General features: G+C 42.3%; 1 protein-coding gene across 9 annotated transcripts in view; it reads left to right on the top strand.

Moving 5' to 3' along the window:
- The window catches only part of PTPRA (protein tyrosine phosphatase receptor type A), a 163,273-nt gene that overhangs the window by 116,535 nt on the left and 27,263 nt on the right, over positions 1 to 19,475 (top strand). For 8 of the 9 annotated variants that reach the window (XM_035005994.1, XM_035005999.1, XM_035005995.1 and 5 more), the window contains 4 exons: positions 989 to 1,062; positions 1,258 to 1,394; positions 14,724 to 14,814; positions 16,194 to 16,270. In XM_035005994.1, coding sequence (XP_034861885.1) covers positions 989 to 1,062; positions 1,258 to 1,394; positions 14,724 to 14,814; positions 16,194 to 16,270 — 379 coding nt within the window. Of the gene's footprint in view, positions 1 to 988; positions 1,063 to 1,257; positions 1,395 to 10,559; positions 10,583 to 14,723; positions 14,815 to 16,193; positions 16,271 to 19,475 lie in introns of those variants that run through there. The other variant, XM_035006003.1, reaches the window with a different exon arrangement.

Raw genomic sequence — 19,475 nt, 5'->3', positions numbered from 1 at the left:
CAGTTCCCCAATTCCAGTTTAACCTAAAGCCCAGGAAGGTAGTTTGAGGTTGAGGGAAAAGCTATATAGTCTGTGTTATTACTGATAGGTTATTTAAGACCCTCAGATCTAGCTTTACTGAAGCAACCCTCAACAGTACCCGATTAGAGATGATATGGTAAATAGAGACTTATTCTATTTCTAGTTGGCGGAGGGAGAGGTGTTGGGGACAAACCTAGGATCTAGGATCCCTGAGCCTGGTGTGCTAAACTGAACCATGTGAATTACAGAGTTCCCCTTTCTGGCTTTCTCCAGGGTCCTCTAGATATTACACTCAAACAGGGAGAAAAGGCAAGGAAGGGGGGGAACCCAGCGGAGAGAAAAGGGAGGTGCATTTGTCTTCTTCCTGCTGAAGTTACTGCCCTGGCTAATTTGGATTAACTCCACCCTTATCTTTGGTTTAAGCTGCTCTCTGCTCCCTGTGTTCTTTTGCAGGGATAAAGAGAGGGGAACCTTACACACCCCTACAGTTTGTGATGTGTCTCCACCGTTCTGCAGGAGACTTGTAGCCAGACCTGTGCCCACCCATCTGAAGCTCTGGGCTTCTCTCTGATTGCACTGGGGAAATACCAGGATTTTAGTTTGATAGGGATATTCTTACCTCCCCTCCACTGCATTCTACCCACTTGACTGTTCTCCACCTGGTGTGGTGGTCATCTCCAGCGAGTCCTGGACTTGGAGCCACACGGAGGAGCCATACAAGCCAGAATATACTGTTACGGCACCTCCGTTGGATTCTAGAGTGCTGAGGATGAGCAGGAACATCCAGAGGCACTAGGTCACCATGAAGTGGAGTTGGCTCAGCATGGGCAGGACCTGTCTGTAAAAGAGCATGTTTATTTGGTAAAGGAGATTTAGGAAGCTGAATTGATATGTGGAAATATGAAGCCGGTGATTGGTCTCCCTTGACTCTGTGCTTACTTTTTCACTATGAACATTTTCTCATTAGGTTTAAGAAATACAAGCAAGCTGGGAGCCATTCCAATTCTTTCCGCTTATCCAATGGCCGCACTGAGGATGTGGGTAAGGCACCCCTCAATGACCTGGGGAACCTTCATGGAGAAGAAAAACAAGAAATTAGGGATTTCCCCATCCTAAAAGGGGTAGAGGGAAGACTTGAAGAAAGCAGTCCTAGTTCTTGGAGGCCTGGTGCATGAGGTAGAATCCCCAATTTGGTCTCCAGAGTACCTGACCAACCTCCCCCCTTGTATACTGCAGAACCCCAGAGCGTGCCACTTCTGGCCAGGTCCCCAAGCACCAACAGGAAGTATCCACCCCTGCCCGTGGACAAGCTGGAAGAGGAGATTAACCGGAGAATGGCTGATGACAATAAGCTCTTCAGAGAGGAATTCAACGTGAGTTCTTTGCTGAGGCTGGCGTGTCAGCAGGGAGGAAGGCAGACCAAAGGTCAGGCCTTTTGGGTCATGAGGTAGAAAACAGGTTTCTAACGGGTTAAGAGGTGAGAAATTTTCTACCAGGTTTATCTGACTCCTTTCCTATGTGATTATAGACAGGAAATGAAATAAGATTTGCCTTACCTCTCTCCTCTACCCATCCATCCATCCATCCATCCATCCATCCATCCATCCATTCATCATTGCATCTATTACTTTGTTTAATAAATACTTATCAAGCATCTAATATGTGCTAGGTGCCAGGGATTTGCTGGGGAACAAAAACAGATCCAGTCCCTACACTCAGGGAACTTGCCGTCTAGTAGGAAAATCCCCATAAACAAGAACAAAAATAACTGTTTAAGTTCAGACAGCAATATAGGACATGAAGGACTGGTACATAGTTGTAGGAGTCTGTATTAAGAGGTGGCTTTTTGGAGTCTGAAACAGGGGTCCCAGAGTGTCTTACGTAACAGACAATAGGAGTAAATCAGTATAGAAATGAGGACCATGGAAGACTACCAAGCACAGGCCTCACGTGGGGTAGATTTGTATTTTTTTTTTAATAACTCCCTTAAGGAAGCTGAACATGTTTGCGGATCTACCGGTTGGTGTGTCCAGCCCACCAGTTCTGATCCCAGTTCAGAACTTCCTTGAAGAAATTATGTTTTAACTGAGGCCTAATCATAGGCAAGGGCATTGGTAAAGGAGAGTGGGGAATGTTCCAAGCACTGGAAATAACAAGGGCCAAACTATCACTAGTGAGGGTGGGTAAGAGAAGGGCACATTCGAAAAATAAAGAAAGCCTATATGTGGCTTAGGGCAAAGGCTTGGGTAGGTGGCAAGAGAGGAAACTGTGGAAGAAGACTAGGCCAGACTGTAGATGTGGATTATCATAAGTGAAGTGAAAAGCCATGGACCAACCAGATTTATATTTTGGAAAAAATATTTCTGGCTGCTAAATAGAGAAGAACCCGTGGGGAGACCAGAGTAGATGCAGGGAGTACAGTTAGGGGCTGCAACAGTTTAAAAACAGAGGTGCTAATAAGTTGACATAAAGTGGTAATGATTAGAGAGAGGGGATGGACATAGAGGAACAGTTCCAGAGTTGGCTAATTCATCAACTTTGGGCATTATTAAACTCTGTTTCCTTTACGTCTCCCACTCAGCCATGTGTCAGCTTTGTCTCTTAGCCTAGCTCCCCTCTTGTTGCCAAAATGGCTTCCCCAGTTCTAAGTGCCACATGGAGGTATAACAAGGTCCAGTGGGAAAAGGATGACTGTTTCTTCCTGTGTGTCTCCCTTTATCAGCGAGGAAAACTTTCCCAAGAGCTTCTGAAAACGTGCCTTGTTGCATGCTCCTTCTTAACTCAGTCACAAGTAAGAGAAAAATAGGCTTACTGCAACCACTCAGATCAATCCAGATCATTCCTGTGTCATGTAGGGGATAAGCAGTCAACCCCACAGAATGGGAGCCATAGTAGCAAGGAGGAAGGGAGGAATAGTTATTGGGTAGGTGAGTCACCCCTCATTTCAGTTCTGTCACTGAAGGGCTTGGAGTGGAGAGTGATGTGGTCAGATTTGTACTCTGAGAGAATCATTAGCTACAAAGTGGAGAAGAGAATAGGAAGGAAGCAAGAGTTAAAGTAGGAGACCATTTACTAGGCAAGAGTTAATGGAATAACTTGGACTCATTTTTTGGCTATTGGAAAAATGTCACTGTTTAATGCTCATTATTGATTGAGAACATTTACCTCATCCCCCAAGATGACACCCCAGCCTTAGCACCAGAGCTAGATCCCCAGTAGGCACCCTACTGTTGCATAATCTGTAGTGCCCACTGCTTCTAGGGTATAGGGTATGTGACCCTATTGCCAAACTTCTTTTTCTGTGAAGTGAGTTGTTTGGAGGAATATTGCCTGAGGTAAAGCATTCCAGTAAATCCCTGGATGGAGGTGGTATTCCTAGAGGCACGGTAGGCAAATTGAAACAAATATCGTGGTGAGATCCCATTGCCATGCTACCATGGCCACTATGCTCGTGGGCTCATTGGGCCAGCACTGGGGTAGTGAAGGAAAGGGCTCAGCAACATCTCCTGGGTTTTTAACAGTGAGTGCTGTCTGGTGAGCATACACATGGAGCATAAATATTTCCTGTCTTTCTTGTTCCAGTTATCCACCATCCAGGGATCAGCTTAGATCCTGACCTCCAGTGAGGTAGTGTGATACCTTACTTGAAGTTCTGTCTCCTGAAAGGATTTCTCTTTTATACTCATTCAGAGTCATCCCTTAAGTAGATTATCCCATAGCAGTCCACTTCTAGAGTGGGCCAGTTTATCTCACAGAGCCATTTGTGCACTAGGCTGGACTTTTTTCTTCTGTTAACTGTTGATATCATTGGGAATTCATGTGTCTGTTGAAGGAGTGGCTGTATGGCAAGTGTTCTGTACACATCACTTCCATCTGGAGGTAGAATTCTTTTGGACATGTCCAAATTTGTGGCTTATGGAATCATGTGATACTTAGTTGATGGACAGCGAAGTCACTAGGATATCTAGTGACCCATGGTCAGGCATATAGTCTCTACCAGAGCCCAGTGCTAAGCTCGGAACATGATCTTGCTGCTAGGATCATGGTTTTGTCCCCAAATCCTAAAGTTTTTCATTATGATTTTCCTGCTCCAGCCTTAAGCACAGACACTTAGGGCCCCACAAGATCAACCAGAGTCTATTTCTCTGTGGCCTGGGTTAACTGGAGAGCCTTCTCTTTTCAGGTCACTTAATAAATGAGTCAGGACACCAGCATGTGGTATATGCTGTCTTCAGAATCCAAAATGGCTCAATAAGCATCAGGCCTTCCTAAGGGATGGGGGGGAATGGACAAGGAACAGCACCATGTCTTTTATGCTGGAGGGGATATCCTGACATGCCACAGGCCTTTGACTTTCAGAAAACTTGGCAGAAGTGGCAGGCCACTGTATTTTTATGTCCAGCATGTACATCTAACATACATAAATACCTGCTCTTCAAGTCCTGTCAGCTTGATGTCATCAGCATAGTTGTCAGGGTGATGTCCTGTGAAACAGACAAAATCCTGATGAACCAGATCACATCAGAGAGATGTCAAGATAATTTATCACTGAGGCTGCTCCTGCCATGAGAATGGGAACTGCTTCATGTAGTCTTTGTGCACCATAAAGGAAAAAAATACAGCTGTTAATCAATAGCTATATTCCAGGTACCAGCAGTTATGTTAATCTGTAGGAAAGGAGAGTGCATCTGGAAAAGCACCTGCAAATCAGCAGTTCTACATGATTCATATATTATAATCCACTGACATCCTTAAACACTGTCGGTCTCTTGTGCTAGTCTCTTTTGTAGTTTGCATGTGGGGAGGTGGTGATAGAAAGCATCAGAATAGCTAATACTAGTAATCACTGAGCACTTGCTTCACACCATCACTAAACTCACACATATAAATGTACTGTCTCATTATCCTGCAACTTGTAATCTTCTGTAGCACTTAGGACCTCTGTAACTCACCAAGAGACTTAGGACCTCTGTAACTCAGCTTAGCCTTTTGGTAAAGAGATTACTGCTCCAGCTTGCATTTGCTCTTGCTATTTTAATGGTCCTTCTTATCCATTGGCTTAAGAGACCAGTCAGTGTGAGTATTCTGCCACTTGTAGATAGCTGTCCATCACCCAGCCTACAAAGGCTCCATTCTAACTAGCATAAAATAGTGGCATTCTGGGTTCCCAGGAATTAGGTAGCTCAAGGCTGGAACGAGTAGATCCCCAAAGGTGTATTTTCCTTTACCCAGTGGAGTTACCATGATAAATGGGTGTAGATTCTTAAGAGAAGAAGAAGAGGAAGTTCATGGTATATGAGTGTTGATGTTATGTGAAGTTCTTCCTTACACATGCCTAACATTGAAGGGTTCCAGGTCATGAACTGACTCACGCTGGCAGTTGGATGCAGAGGGACCCTTTCTCTAGCTTGACAGTGTAGTCAGGCCCCCTTAGTTCACCTGTACTGGCTGCCTCCCATTTCCATTGTTGGGAGCTTCACAATGACTTATCCACAACTAGAAATGTCTAAGCGCTGGTGACTATGGCCTCTGAGGCTCCTTCCATCCCAAGGAAGGATGAGAATCCCATTTTGAAGCTAGTCCCTTCCACGAGCATCTCACTTTGGTGAAGACAGTCACGAAAGCACTTCTGAAAGATTCCAGTGCTTTGCTCACATGTGTGCCCTCTCTGGCAAAGCACGCGTGGTGGATCCCATCAGGGGTACAGTGAAGGTGTCTGCAGGAAGGTTGAGCCTCTTGGAGCCCCGGTAGCACTGATAGCCCCCACTTTGTGCCAAGGGTTTTCTGGTTTTTCATGGTTACCTAGCTGAATTTAGCATTCAGTCCAGGTTTCACTGGCCAGCCTAGCCTGCCATTTTGTGGTCAGTATCTTGAGCTGTTACATTATGTGCCGAAGAGTTAACCATATCATAACTAGAAATTTGGCCTTATCCAAAAATGATGCTCTTCCCTCTGTGGTCTAAGATGTCCAAAATCTATATCCGTTAGTCCTCTGATTTTTGATGATCCAACTCAAAGAATTCCTGCATTTTCCTCTAAGTATTAGCCCTTTGCTTTTCTTTTTGTTTATGTATTTTAACCTCCACATTGTATTGTGCTTGCATCCTGATTGTCCATGAGCGATGAGAGCTGAGTCGCGGGGCATTTGTCTTCCTCATGAAAGCAGGGTGCAGTAGAGAGCATACTAGGGAGTTTTAGCAGTTGGCTTTCTCCAACTCCTCTGTTTCAGCACCATCGTCGTCTCACTTAAGGCCCTGGCTTTCACATGAGCGGCCCAGGAAACATGGGAATCCCACTGGCATTAACATTCAGCAGCCAGCAAGATACTGAAATCTTAACCTTTGGTTCAGCAAAATACACAGCACAGTCAGAAAGACCCTAGGTTTTGTGCTGTCTTTGGAGATAAACATTTGATGTTAGAGCTGGGCTTTTATTTCATTATCTGATATTGTCAGAATTACCCTACCCCTTGGTTTCAACATTCCATCATCTCCTTTTAATTTGGATTCCCCTACCTCTTTCCCACCAGTTCGAACATACCCCAGGTGATTGCAAGCAGTAACTGAAGAAACTGTTGTGCAGTTGTGAACTAGGAGTGGCTTGCTCTTTCCCATCCTGAAAACTGGTTGACAGTTCCTTTCCCTTCATCTGAACCCAGTAATCAGGTTCACATACCCACATTTCTCCCCTAAGTCTCCCAACCACAACACCTCTCTCATATGAAACTGCTAGGTCAGTTAAGATCTTTTATTTAGGGCACCTGGGTGGCTCAGATGGTTAAGCGTCTGCCTTCGGCTCAGGTCATGATCCCAGGGTCCTGGGATCGAGTTCTGCATCGGGCTCCCTACTCCTTGGGAGCCTGCTTCTCCCTCTGCTTCTCTCTCTCTCTCTCTCTCTCTCTGTCTCTCATGAATAAATAAATAAAATCTTTAAAAAAAAAAAAAAGATCTTTTATTTAAAAATAAGAGAAGTCAACTCAAGCAAATTAAGGAAAAACAAAACAAAACAAAACCCCAAACCATCAATTGGGAAGACTCTGGGGAAGCTGACAGAATCAAAAACTGAGGTAGACTACCAAACCTTGGGCAGAACAGGCCCTATCCTGGTGGCTCTGGGGCCCTCTAGGGAAGCCTCTGTTCTTTGTTGGTTTCACAGTCCTGAGAATCCGGTTTGGCACAGTGTGGCTCAGGTGCAGCCGTGCCTGCATCCAGCCCTGGCAGGGAAGAGAACAATAACACTTAGGGCAAACACACCGATTTGTGTCTATTATCAGAATAATATGCTTAGGGCGCCTGGGTGGCTCAGTTGGTTAGGCGACTGCCTTCGGCTCACGTCATGATCCTGGAGTCCCTGGATCGAGTCCCACTTCGGGCTCCCTGCTCGGCAGGGAGCCTGCTTCTCCCTCTGATCCTCCCCCCTCTCATGTGCTCTCTCTCTCTCTCTCATTCTCTCTGGCTCAAATAAATAAATAAATAAAATCTTAAAAAAAAAAAAAAGAATAATATGCTTAAAATCATGGGGTGAGGAAGGCCTTTTTAAGCAAAACACAAGATTCAGAAGGCACAATGGAATATATTGGAAGAAAAGAAATACATTAAAGTATTAAATATTCCTATGAAAAAGGACACCATAAAAAAGTGGCCAGCTGAGCACCTGGGGGGCTCAGTGGGTTAAGCATCTGCCTTCGGCTCAGGTCATGATCTCAGGGTCCTGGGATCAAGCCCCTCCTCGGGCTCCCTGCTCAGTGGGGAGTCCGCTTCTCCCTCTCCCTCTGCTCCCCCGACTTGTGCTTGCTTGCGTGCTCTCTCTCTCTCGAATAAATAAATAAAATCTTTAAAAAAAAAAAAAAGTGGCCAACTCTGAGAAACTGTTTGCCACAGGTAGAAAGAGACTTGTTCATAATACATAGCTGCTACAGACCTGCGAGACAGTAAACATTGCAGTAGAAAAATTAGTAGTTCACAGGAAAAAAAACAAATGATCTGTAAACCTATGAAAAGGTCTCAAGGAGCTGCAGATTAAAAGTAACCATTATTTTGGGCCTGTTGGATTTGAAAATTTAAGAAGATTGGTGTCAGGTATGGGCAAAGATCTGGGGATACAGATATTCTTATGCACAAGTAGAGCCAGTTTAAATTGGTATAACATTGGAAGGATGACTTGGCAATATCAATCAGATTTCAATGTTTACACTATCTGACCTAACTTCTGGGACTCTGACAGAAAACCAAATATGTATTTGCACAAGGTTGTTCATTACAGCATTATTTATAATAGCAAAGAAAGTAAAATGAAAAGCAAATATCTATCAAATAGCAGATTGGCTAAATGATTTCTTGGATCTATTATGAAATTCTATACTATCATTAAAATAAATGTCTCAACCTAGGTCTCTAAGTCATTGTTAAGGGAGAAAAGACATTGCAGGGGACTATACCTGGTATAATCCCCCTTTTAAAAAAATACTTTTTTTTTTTTTAAGATTTTTTTAAGTAATCTCTATACCTAACATGGGGCTCAAACACAACCCCAAGATCAAGAGTCACATGCTCACCAACTGAGCCAGCCAGGTGCCCCCAAAAGTACTTTTTAAAGTCTGGAAAAATACTGTGAGCTATGAGCAGTGGCTTTCTACAAGGTGGGTAAAAGACATAAGAAACATGATAGAGGGGCGCCTGGGTGGCTCAGTCATTAAGCGTCTGCCTTCGGCTCAGGTCAGGATCCCAGGGTCCTGGGATTGAGTCCCGCATCGGGCTCCCTGCTCGGTGGGAAGTCTGCTTCTCCCTCTTCCACTCCCCCTGCTTGTGTTCCTGCTCTCGCTATCTCTCTCTCTGTCAAATAAATAAATAAAATCTTTAAAAAAAAAAAAAAGAAAGAAACATGATAGGGAACTTTCACTTTTTACTGAATTCTTGTCATAACATTTTAAAAAGCGGTTTTTTAATATAGTAAGTGAAACTAATGGAGCTTAGCTTTAGCATAATATCCACTGTACTTTAATGAATACATAGGATATAGAATAAAGAGTTGATGTTCCCAGCTTGAGTTGTGCCAGGAGTCTTGTGATCAAGTCTCTGTGAAAAGGAATATCACTAAATGCGAAGTTGTTCTGGAGAAAAATTGGACCATGAGGGTGAACAGCTGAAGGAGTAATAAGCGTAAGACATGACAGCTGTGTTCAGATATTTGACAGGCTAAAAGGAGAGTGTGCAGCTTCTCTGTGAAGCCCCACCGTGGTTGAAATTTCCAGGTGATGGCGTTCATCCTAGAGTTATAAGCTGGATTTTTTTATTGACCAGCTTTTGTCTTAGAAGCAGTAAATTTATCTAAAAAAGCCACCTGTTGAGGTCCCTAAAGCATGTTCAAGGTTTAAAAAAAAAAAAAAAAGGCAGCAAAATTTAGTTAGTTCCTGAGAGAAAGGGGATAGGACAGAGAAGAGAGGGAAGAGTGGAGCCAGTGAGATGATCCAAATGTGTGCGTTGCAAGATGTGACACCCTCCCTGCTGCAAGTCTGCATCCTTGTACAGACAGCTTAATTCTTGGACTTCCAGGTGGAGAAGCATGTGTGTGTAATTTGAAAATTTAAGAAGAACTGTGTGGCGTCAGAGTGAGGTGGAGGCCAAGTAGCCTCTCCATTGACAAGTTGTCTCGAAATAAATGAATCAGAGCCGAAGGCCTATGGGAATCAGCAGGAACTGTGTCAGGCGCTTTGGAATTCAACAGTCCAGGGAATTGGGGGTTAAGGGTTTCAAGGGACAGAGAAGGCTCCAGCTGACCTCTAGGTTTTCCACTAGTCAGGACAAGGGAAATAGAAAAGAAATGTGTATCTGGCTTTTGTGTCCTTCTAAACAGAACTTTCCAAGATGTGATGAACTGCCTTAAAAGGGAGTATATTCCCCGTCATGGCAGAGTGCTCGGGCATTGATGACTCCCAAGTTAGAGTGTTGGCAGGGGGATTTGGATTTAGAAAAGAATGAGACCCAGCACTGTACTGGAGATCTTAGGCAGCATAATGAGGCAGAAAAAGAAATGAAAGGTATTAAGGATTGAGGAGGAAGAAACAAAATATGCATTTTTTCCAGAGGAGAATATTGTCCTTGGAGAAATCCAAATATTCATCAGATATATTATTAGAATTAATAAGTTACTTTAGCAAGGTTGATAGATACAAAAACAAGATAAAAAGTTAATGCATTTCTATACATAAGCCATGATCAAAAACTAATAATTTTTAAAAGATGCCGTTTACAGTAGCATCCAAAGTGTAGAGTACTTAGGAATAAATTTAACAAAATATTTGTAAAATCTTTGGAGAAAATTATAAAAATATTTGAAGACATTAAAGAAAAATCCTAAACTAGTAAAGAGTTAAGGTCAGTGGATTAGAAAGCTCAATATTGTAAAGATGTCAATTCTCCCCAAACTGGTATATAGATTCAATGCAATTCCAATAAAAATCCCAACAGGTTTTTTGTGGAACTTGACAAGCTGATTCTAAAATATATATGGAGGAGAAAAAGATTCAAGAATAGCCAAGACATTCCTGAAGAAGAAGAACAAGGTGAGGAGACCTGCCTTACCAGATATAAAGAGTTATTATAAAATTAAGACAGTTCTGTATTGGCACTGGGATAGATGCATTGACCATTGGAACAAAATAGCCCCAAAGCACTCGTGTGTGAGTGGAAACCCATTTATGGCAGAAAGGCTGTGCAGTTTGGTGGGGGAAAGGATGGTCTTCACAATGAGTAGTGCTGGGACAGTTGGTAACCCTGTGGGAAGAATGAAATTGAATTCTTGTCTCATACCAAACAAAAAACTGGTCCCAGTTGGTGTAGATACTGAAATTTAAAAGACAAAACAATGAAACATAGAGACAATAATGGAGGGAAATATGCTTATGATTTCACAGTAAAAAAGGATTTCTTAAGATTTAAAATGTTGATAAAGGGAAAGATCAATCAACTTGGCTACATTATAATGCAAAACTTCTGTCCATAAATAAATAAGAAAGGGCAGGCCACAAGCTTAGTAAAATATATTTGTAACGTTTGTACTGACAAAGGATGAATATCTAGAATATATAAAGAACTCCCACAGATTAATAAGAAAATAAACAATCCTGTTGAAAAATAGGGGAAACACTTGACTAGGTACTTCACAGAAGAGGGAACTCTTTTGACCAGTAAACTGTGGAAAGATGGTGAACTTCATTAATAATCAGAAAAGTAAAGCCTACATTTGATAAATTTAAAGTCTGACAGTAGCAAACGTTGGTGAAGATCCAGAACAACTGGAACACTTTATATTGCTGGTGGGAGTGTAAATTGGTACAGTTATCTCGAAAAAACAGTTTGGCCTTATCTGGTAAGGGTAAAGATTCTCGTACTTGAAATGCTTGTATGTGTGCATGAGGAAACACAAATTAGTGTTTGAGGCAGGATTATTAACTGTAAACAACCCAAATATTCATCAGTAGTAGAATGGATAAATAAATGTTGGTATGGTCTCAAAACAGAGTGCTTCAGAGTAGTTGAAGTGAATGAACTTTGGCTACCTGCAACAGCCTGAGTGAATCTTCAGAATATAATGTCAGGCAAGAAAAAAAAGTCAGCATTTGATTATGATTCCACTTTTATCAAAAAATAGACTGAACAAAAAATATATATATTGTTTGAGGATACAAAGTGCATGGTATACAGATAAAGCAAGGTGATGATAACACAAAATTCTAAATTTACTTGTGGGAGGGAGAAAAAGAGGGTATGAAGAGAAAGGGCCCAAAGAGAACTTCTAAGTTAAGTTGTGCGATGGATATCCTTCTTTTTTATAAATGTAACAATTGAAAAACAATTTTTTTAAAAACTTTGACATTTTAAAAAAATGATTTCATACATAGCCTTATCCCCAGTAAAGGCTTAAGCAGGGGATGAAATGGTCTTTGATGCCACCTAGTGTTTCTAGAGATTTTAACATCTGGTAGCCTGGGTCACCTGCTTGTGCCTAGCTCTGTGAGCTAGGTTTTTCAGAGTAGAAGCTAAAAGAATAGGGTTCACCTTGTTTTCATCCCTGCCACAGGCTCTTCAGTCTGACCCTTCGCATATAACACCAGGTTCTCTAGAGCAGGCCCTTTGTTTTCTCTTCCCGAACAATAGCTCCTGTTTCTTCCTGACTTTCCTTTTAGGGATCTCAGCCTGGGTGGAGACCCTAGTTTTTCTTCATCATGACTGTGGGGAGCTAGGAATGCTGATAGGACTATGAGGTGTGGTCATTGTCATAACTGACCCCTGAGGACTATTTTCAAGAGTCCTGCTGTCACTATTTCTTTTCTACATCATTTTAGACAAGGGTGTACAGGGAAAATAATGCCTCTGGCTTAGTTATGAAGGCATTAAAAACTTGTATCTCATCCTGCCCTGTACCAGGGCGGAAACCTACAGAAATCTACCGTGTCTGGAAGAAGGCAAACCAAAGGTGAATTGGGAAACTCCAGTCTTAAGTAAGGTCTCTGTTCTGTGCATAAGAGTCCAGCCCAGGAAACTCTCTTTTCCCCTTTATGTATTGGCAGCATAGGGTCCAAAGAATTGCCTCTCTCAGTAAAATGACATATAGAACCAGCAGCATTTTAACTCTGAAAGGAGACTCGAGTAACTGAAGGCAGACGGAGTATGAGACCCTGACTCATGTTAGGGTCTTCCACTTTAATTTCTACTACCATTATCTTGCTGGTTCCCAGGAAGTGTATTTGCTCCCTTCTTAAAGCTTTTGCATCTGTCTGGAAAAACAAGTTGCTCTTAAGGCTGGCATTTCTTTTATTTAATGATTTTTTTTATTATTATTATCAAAGTTAGACACCTGAGAGTCATCCTTTATTCCTGTCTCTTTCTCTCCCCAACCCACCTTCCCTTCATTCCATCTCTAACTACAGAATGTATGTCAGATGCATCTTTCCTTATACCATCATCCTTCCCTGGTCCTATTCTTGCTTTCCCCCTGGTCCCTTTTCCACATAGCAGCCAGAGTGATTCTTTAACATGTAAACTGGATTGCAGTTGAAAAACCTTGAATGGTTTCCTCATGCACTTAAAATTCAAACTCCCCATTCAGGGACCTACATGAACTTGTGTGATCTAACCTTGCCAAACCCCTCTCATCCACTTCCTCTTGCCATCCCCACTACCCACATTGTCTATATAATACCCTCACTGACCTTTCAGTTAGCTCAAACAGCCAGGCCTTCTCCTGCCTCTAGGTCATCATAGATGCTGGTCTCTGTGCCTTGAATACTATTTTTCACACTCCTCCTTCCTCATAGAGACCTACCCTTAATCTAAATTTGGGTATTTCTTAGGCTTTCTGATACTTCTGTAATAGCATTCTGTTCTTTCATTGTATTTATCATGTTATGTAATTTATATGTTTTATTTGTTTAATGTCTTTCACAAGTTTGTATTGTCCTTGAGAACAAGAACTATGTATATGATTGATTCACCAGTATTTGCTCTGTATTTATCCTGGTACCTAATAGGTACCTAATCTATATCTTGAAAAAACAAATGAAAAGTAATACATGAACCATAATTTACTTAACTGTTCCCCTACTGCTGAATACTAAGGTTGTTTTCAGTTTTGGGTCGTTCCAAACAACGATAAATAATGTGAACAAAGAGATTTTTATTTCTTTAGGCTAGATTCTCAGAAGTGGAGTTGCTAGGTCAAAGTATAGATATTTTAAGGCTCATAAAACATTTCCAAATCACTTGTCAGAAAGGTTGTCTAGGTTGGAATTTTGAACTATTTCCTTTTTTGCTTTCTTATTTTTGAATATATCGAACACATAAGAGGAAAGTGGTTCAAATAGTAAAGCTTAGCTTCCCAATCCTATAAAACTAATTTATTGAATACTTACTCTGTGCTAGACTTGAGATTATGGTATTTACTTCTTATGTGGCAGATACTATTAACCCAGTTTTACAGATGAGGAAATGTGGTCCTAGAAAGTTCAACAAATTTTCTCAAGTTCATACAGTCCAGACTGTCTCATGTCAAACCATTTACTTTTACCCCCACGCTTCCCAGTGCTAGCTAATTTACATTTGCTCCAAAACTCCTGCAGGTTCAATGTCACCTCCCTCTAATCCTCTGCTTCCTAACTGCTGCGTCCATGTATATGTTCTCCCACCCACCTGCCTGTCCTTGCTTCCTTGCCGCATGATACTAGAAACTGGGCTGTCATTCCCTTCAGGTCCTTAGAGATGGCCTAACTCAGCTGACCATCCAGACCCCTCCTGTGTGGTTCACTCTGAGATGCTTCTCATCTTCGCATGTTAGTTAACATGGGGATAAATGGCCCATCCCTTCAGTTATGTCCCCATTCCTGTTTACAGGGGTGGTCCATTTTGACCCCGCATTGTAACAGGTCCCTAACCACACAGTAATCATATAAAGAGCTTGCTGCGCTTATAGTAACAGTAAGGGCATTCCGCCCCCAGGGGATTCTTGGTGTTAAACTCTAAGGAGCTTGCAGGCTGTTTAGAGGAGAGGTGCATTCTCTGTGTTAGGCTGCAAGTGTTCACCTGGGCCCATCTTTGTCCCCCAAGTTAGGGTAGAACTTACTGTCAGGTCAGGGAATGGTGCAGCATTTTGTATGTTTGGTGTTTATCCCTTTTAGTAACTTCTTCTAATTTCTCTTAACCTTCTAGGCTCTCCCTGCTTGTCCTATCCAAGCCACCTGTGAAGCTGCCTCCAAGGAGGAAAACAAGGAAAAAAATCGATATGTAAACATCTTGCCTTGTGAGTGTTTGCAGAGTTTCCTGGCATATAATCTGAAACTGCATCTCTAACCAGATTTTTTGAGGGTGGAATGAATCTTGTGGTTGATCATAGGAGGGCTGGTAGTAAGAGTGGGGTCAAGCCTTTGGGCTGGAAGAGGCTTTATGGTCACCCAGAGTGACCCAGGTGCTCATAAAGTTCAGTCAGGGAAGTTGACCAGGTTTTTGTGGCAGGCCTAAAGTTTCTAAGTCAAGAGGAGCTTTTTCACCGGAACCAGATAGGATGTGCGTGGTTGTTAATGGTGTTTTGTAGTGCTTATGGCAAAGAAATCCTAATACAGAGTTCTCTTCATAGCCCTTTCCCAGAGTTAGTCATTGCTAATCAGTTGATTTATAACCTTGTAACAGACATTTGTCTAAGCCAGTGGTCTCCAGAATGGGATATATGTATAATCCAGTGGGATATGACAGCAAAATGTTTGAACTTTGCTTTGTTTTTTTTAATTGCCTTTTCAAAAAAAATTTATCCTTTAAAAAAATTTCTGGTGTATTTTTGGGTGCAAAATATATTAGAGACCACTGTTTGAGGCATTTATAGATACTTAATGTCTTCTTATTCACTTGTGAATATATGCATACATATATTACACATATTTTTTAAATGTAATTGGTATCCTTATTACATTGCTCTGACTTTTTTCTTTTAACAGTGTATATTGGCAGGGGCGCCTGGGTGGCTCAGTTGTCAAGCGTCTGCCTTTGGCTCAGGTCGTGATCCCTGGGTCCTGGGATCGAGCCCCACATCGGGCTCCCTGCTCAGCGGGAAGCCCGCGTCTCCCTCTCCCACTCTCCCTGCTTGTGTTCCCTCTCTCGATGTGTCTCTCTGTGTCAAATAAATAAATAAATAAAATCTTTTTAAAAAAATGTATATTGGCAGTTCATCTGTCAAGAAACAGAAATACTCACTTTCCTTTTTATCAGCTCCTTACTGTTCCATGTTGTGGATCTGTCTTTATTTAACTAGTCTCTGAATGATGGCTAAGATGTGTCCACATTTTTTCTGTTATAAACAATGTTGTATTTTGTTTTGTTTTTTTAAAAGATTTTATTTATTTTTTGACAGAGACACAGCGAGAGAGGGAACTCAAGCAGGGGGAGTGGGAGAGGGAGAAGCAGTTTCCAACTGAGCAGCGAGCCCGATGCGGGCTCGATCCCAGGACTATGGGATTATGACTTGAGCCAAACGAAGGCAGACGCTTAACGACTGAGCCACCCAGGCGCCCCTGTTATAAACAATGTTGCAGTAACATCTTAATACATGTGTGTCTCTGTGCACATAGGCACAGATGTCTCAACTGGCCTGATTGTATCATTAACTGAAACATTAATTTTTTTTCCTAGATGATCACTCTAGAGTCCATCTGACACCGGTTGAAGGAGTCCCAGATTCTGATTACATCAATGCTTCATTCATCAATGTAAGGAACTTAAGCTTTTCTCATTATTACCTTGAATGACTATTGGCTACCATCTACCGGCTCCTTCCCGGCTGCACATTAGAAGGAATATTTATCATTTCAAGTTTTCTCTGAGTAGTCTAAATTTTTTAAGAGACCAAAAAAAATTTTTTTAAAGATTGTATTTATTTGTCAGAGCACAGCAGAGGAGCGGCAGGCAGAGGGAGAGTCGGGCTCCCCTGCTGAGCAGGGAGCCCAGTGTGGGGCTCGATCCCAGGACCCCAGGATCATGACCTGAGCTGAAGGCAGATGCTTAATGACTGAGCCACCCAGGCACCCCAAGACCAAAACAGTTTTTTTTTTTTTACAGATCAGATAGTTTCATGTGTATTCTTATGCTTACCCGTAGTCATTCCCAAAGATTTCCCATGCAAATCTAAATGTGTACTTTTCTGTAAGAGTCAGTGAATCCTTTTTGAGCTTATTCAGATAACTAAGAACAAAAGCAGGTCTTGCCATCTTTGGTAAAAGTAAGGGAGAAGAACAGGACAAGAATATCTGACACCAGGTAAGTCTGGTTAGTTATATCTAGTATGAACCAAAGGGAAGCCTAAGGGAAGAGCTGAAACTGGGAGGAGGTTTTTTAGTGGTGATTTAGAGAATGTTTACAGAAATGGGCCAAGAGACTTGAATATGTTTTGTAGGCTGTGTGAGGAGCCAGTAAAGAAAGTTTAAAAAAGAGAGCGCACAAGTGAGCACAAGCTAGCAAGAGTAAGCCTGAGTACTGAAGGAGGATGTATGAAGAGAATACCTATAGAATTTGCACACCGTGTTCACAGCAGCATTAATCACAATAACCAAAAGGTGGAATCAACCCAAGTGTCCTTCAGTGGATGAATAGATAAGTAAAGTGTTGTATATGCATACAATAGACTATTATTCAGTCTCAAAAAAGAGAGGAAATTCTGATACATGTTACAACTTCGAAGACATTATGCTAAGTGAAATAAGCAGGTCACAAAACAACTTTATTGAGGTGTAATTCACATACCGTAATTTTCACCCATTTAAAGTTTACAGCTCTGGTTTTTCGAATATTCACAGATATGTACAATCATCGCTAGTCAACTTCAGAATATTTTCATAACCTCAAAGAAACTTGCACCTCTTTTTTTTTGTTTTTATTTATTTGAGTGAGAGAGAGAGAGATGTCACGAGTGTGGGGAGGGGCAGAGGGAGAGGAACAAGCAGACTTCCTGCTGAGCATGGAGCCCAACACAGGGGCTCCGAGATATGACCTGAGCCGAAGTCAGACGCTTAACCAACTGAGCTACCCAGGCACCCCACCGCTTACTTCTAAAACATTTTGTTCACCCCAATAAGAACCTTATTGTCCAGTTACAGTTAATCCCCATTTCCATGCTTGGCAATCCCTTACCAAGCCCTTCTTGCAGAGAGCTAAGATCATATGGGAATCTTGAAGAGAAGTGGTACCCAGCACCATGGAGTGGTGGCAACAGGCAGGGGAGAATGAGACCTGTGGTTTGGAAAACACAAAGGTCCAAAAGCAAACCTGACATTGGTCACAGGAGGTGATGAAACAGACAGTGGCACATTTGGCAGGTAGGCTTCTAGCCTGGAGTCTTAAGAGGGACCAGTTTCCTCACTTACCTCTAGATGTCTTTAGAGTAGGGTCTTTAGAAGTGTTTTAATTTTTAACTGATAGGAATGTAGCTACCCCCTAGAGCTAGCCTAGGATTTGACTTTCAGAATCCAGAGACCTCTCAGGAACCAGGGAGCCACATTTTTCTTTCCCTTGATCATAACACGAGTACATTTGCCTCATTCTAGTTATACCTTACTGGTTAAGCAGTGCTGCCATATCACAATGTCAGCATGCGTTCATAGGGGACATATGGCACACTCTTGGTTGGGATAGGAAGCACTTTGGGGCTGGGCCCTCCAACGGTGCTTTTAAGCTGTTCATGGCCCACATGCTCCTGTGAGAAATTAGTGCCTTCTCGTGGAGCAGGGATATAATATGGCTTAACAAATTCCAAGAGTTTCTCAGTTTTGTTTTGTTTTGTTTTTTAGATTATTTATTTATTTATTTGACAGAGACAAAGCGAGAGAGGGAACACAAGTAGGGGGAGTGGGAGAGGGAGAAGCGGGCTTCCCGCTGAGCAGGGAGCCCGATGTGGGGCTCGATCCCAGGACCCTGGGACCATGACCTGAGCCGAAGGCAGACAGTTAACGACTGAGCCACTCAGGCGCCCCGAGTTTCTCAGTTTTAATGACAAGTTTAGTTATAAACAAATTAAGCCTTTCTCAGTTTCTGTCTTCTAATGCTTAGAATATTTGTAGAAACTTAAATTCTCCTTCTCAAGAAAAATTTTAACAAGCTTCTTGTTACTGACTTTAAATATGTCCATCTCTCGAGGCCTAAAGCTTTCTCCTTCTGTGCTAGGAAGCAACCCTGCCCTGCTCTTGTTTGAACTGGAATAGGACGTGGCTTCTCAGACTCAGGCCCCTTCCTTTATTCTGCCACTGCCTTGCAGACTTGTATTTCACATCGTCATCTTGGTGTGACATGGTGTCCCATCTGTGAAGCTGCCTCCTCCCTCATTGCCCATCTTATGGCTGTCTTCAAGCAACAGAGGGTGATTTATAATCCTTAAGTCAGATGATTTTTCACTTACCTAGGACTTCTCAAGTGAACACTACGTTTAGACAGTGAGGTTGAAAAGATGTATAACTAAAACAGTAAAAACTGAAAAAGAAAGATACTGCCAGTTGTTAGTTTTTCCAAGGTTCCTTATCTGTTAAGTGACATTCCCAGGCCCCTTTGCTTCTTGTCCTCCCCGACCTATAATGGAGAACCCTGTTGTCTGACACTGGGAACTATTCCTCATACCCACAGGCTCTTCCCCGAAGGTTTTTGCACCTGAGTAAAGCATTATCAAGGAAATAACCCCTTAGAAGAATTGAACCCCGGGCGCCTGGGTGGCTCAGTTGGTTAAGCGACTGCCTTCAGCTCAGGTCATGATCCCAGGGTCCTGGGATCGAGTCCCGCATCGGGCTCCCTGCTCTGCGGGGAGCCTGCTTCTCCCTCTCCCACTCCCCCTGCTTGTGTTCCCTCTCTCGCTGTGTCTCTCTCTGTCAAATAAATAAATAAAATCTTTAAAAAAAAAAAAAAAGAAGAAGAATTGAACCCCTTTTCCTTCTG

The sequence above is a fragment of the Mirounga leonina genome, unplaced genomic scaffold (genome assembly GCF_011800145.1).
Source record: "Mirounga leonina isolate KUSES-001 unplaced genomic scaffold, KU_Mleo_1.0 Mir_150, whole genome shotgun sequence".
Taxonomy (NCBI): Eukaryota; Metazoa; Chordata; class Mammalia; order Carnivora; family Phocidae; genus Mirounga; species Mirounga leonina.
Note: the sequence above shows the minus strand (reverse complement) of the source record. Positions and strands in the feature narration are given on the sequence as shown.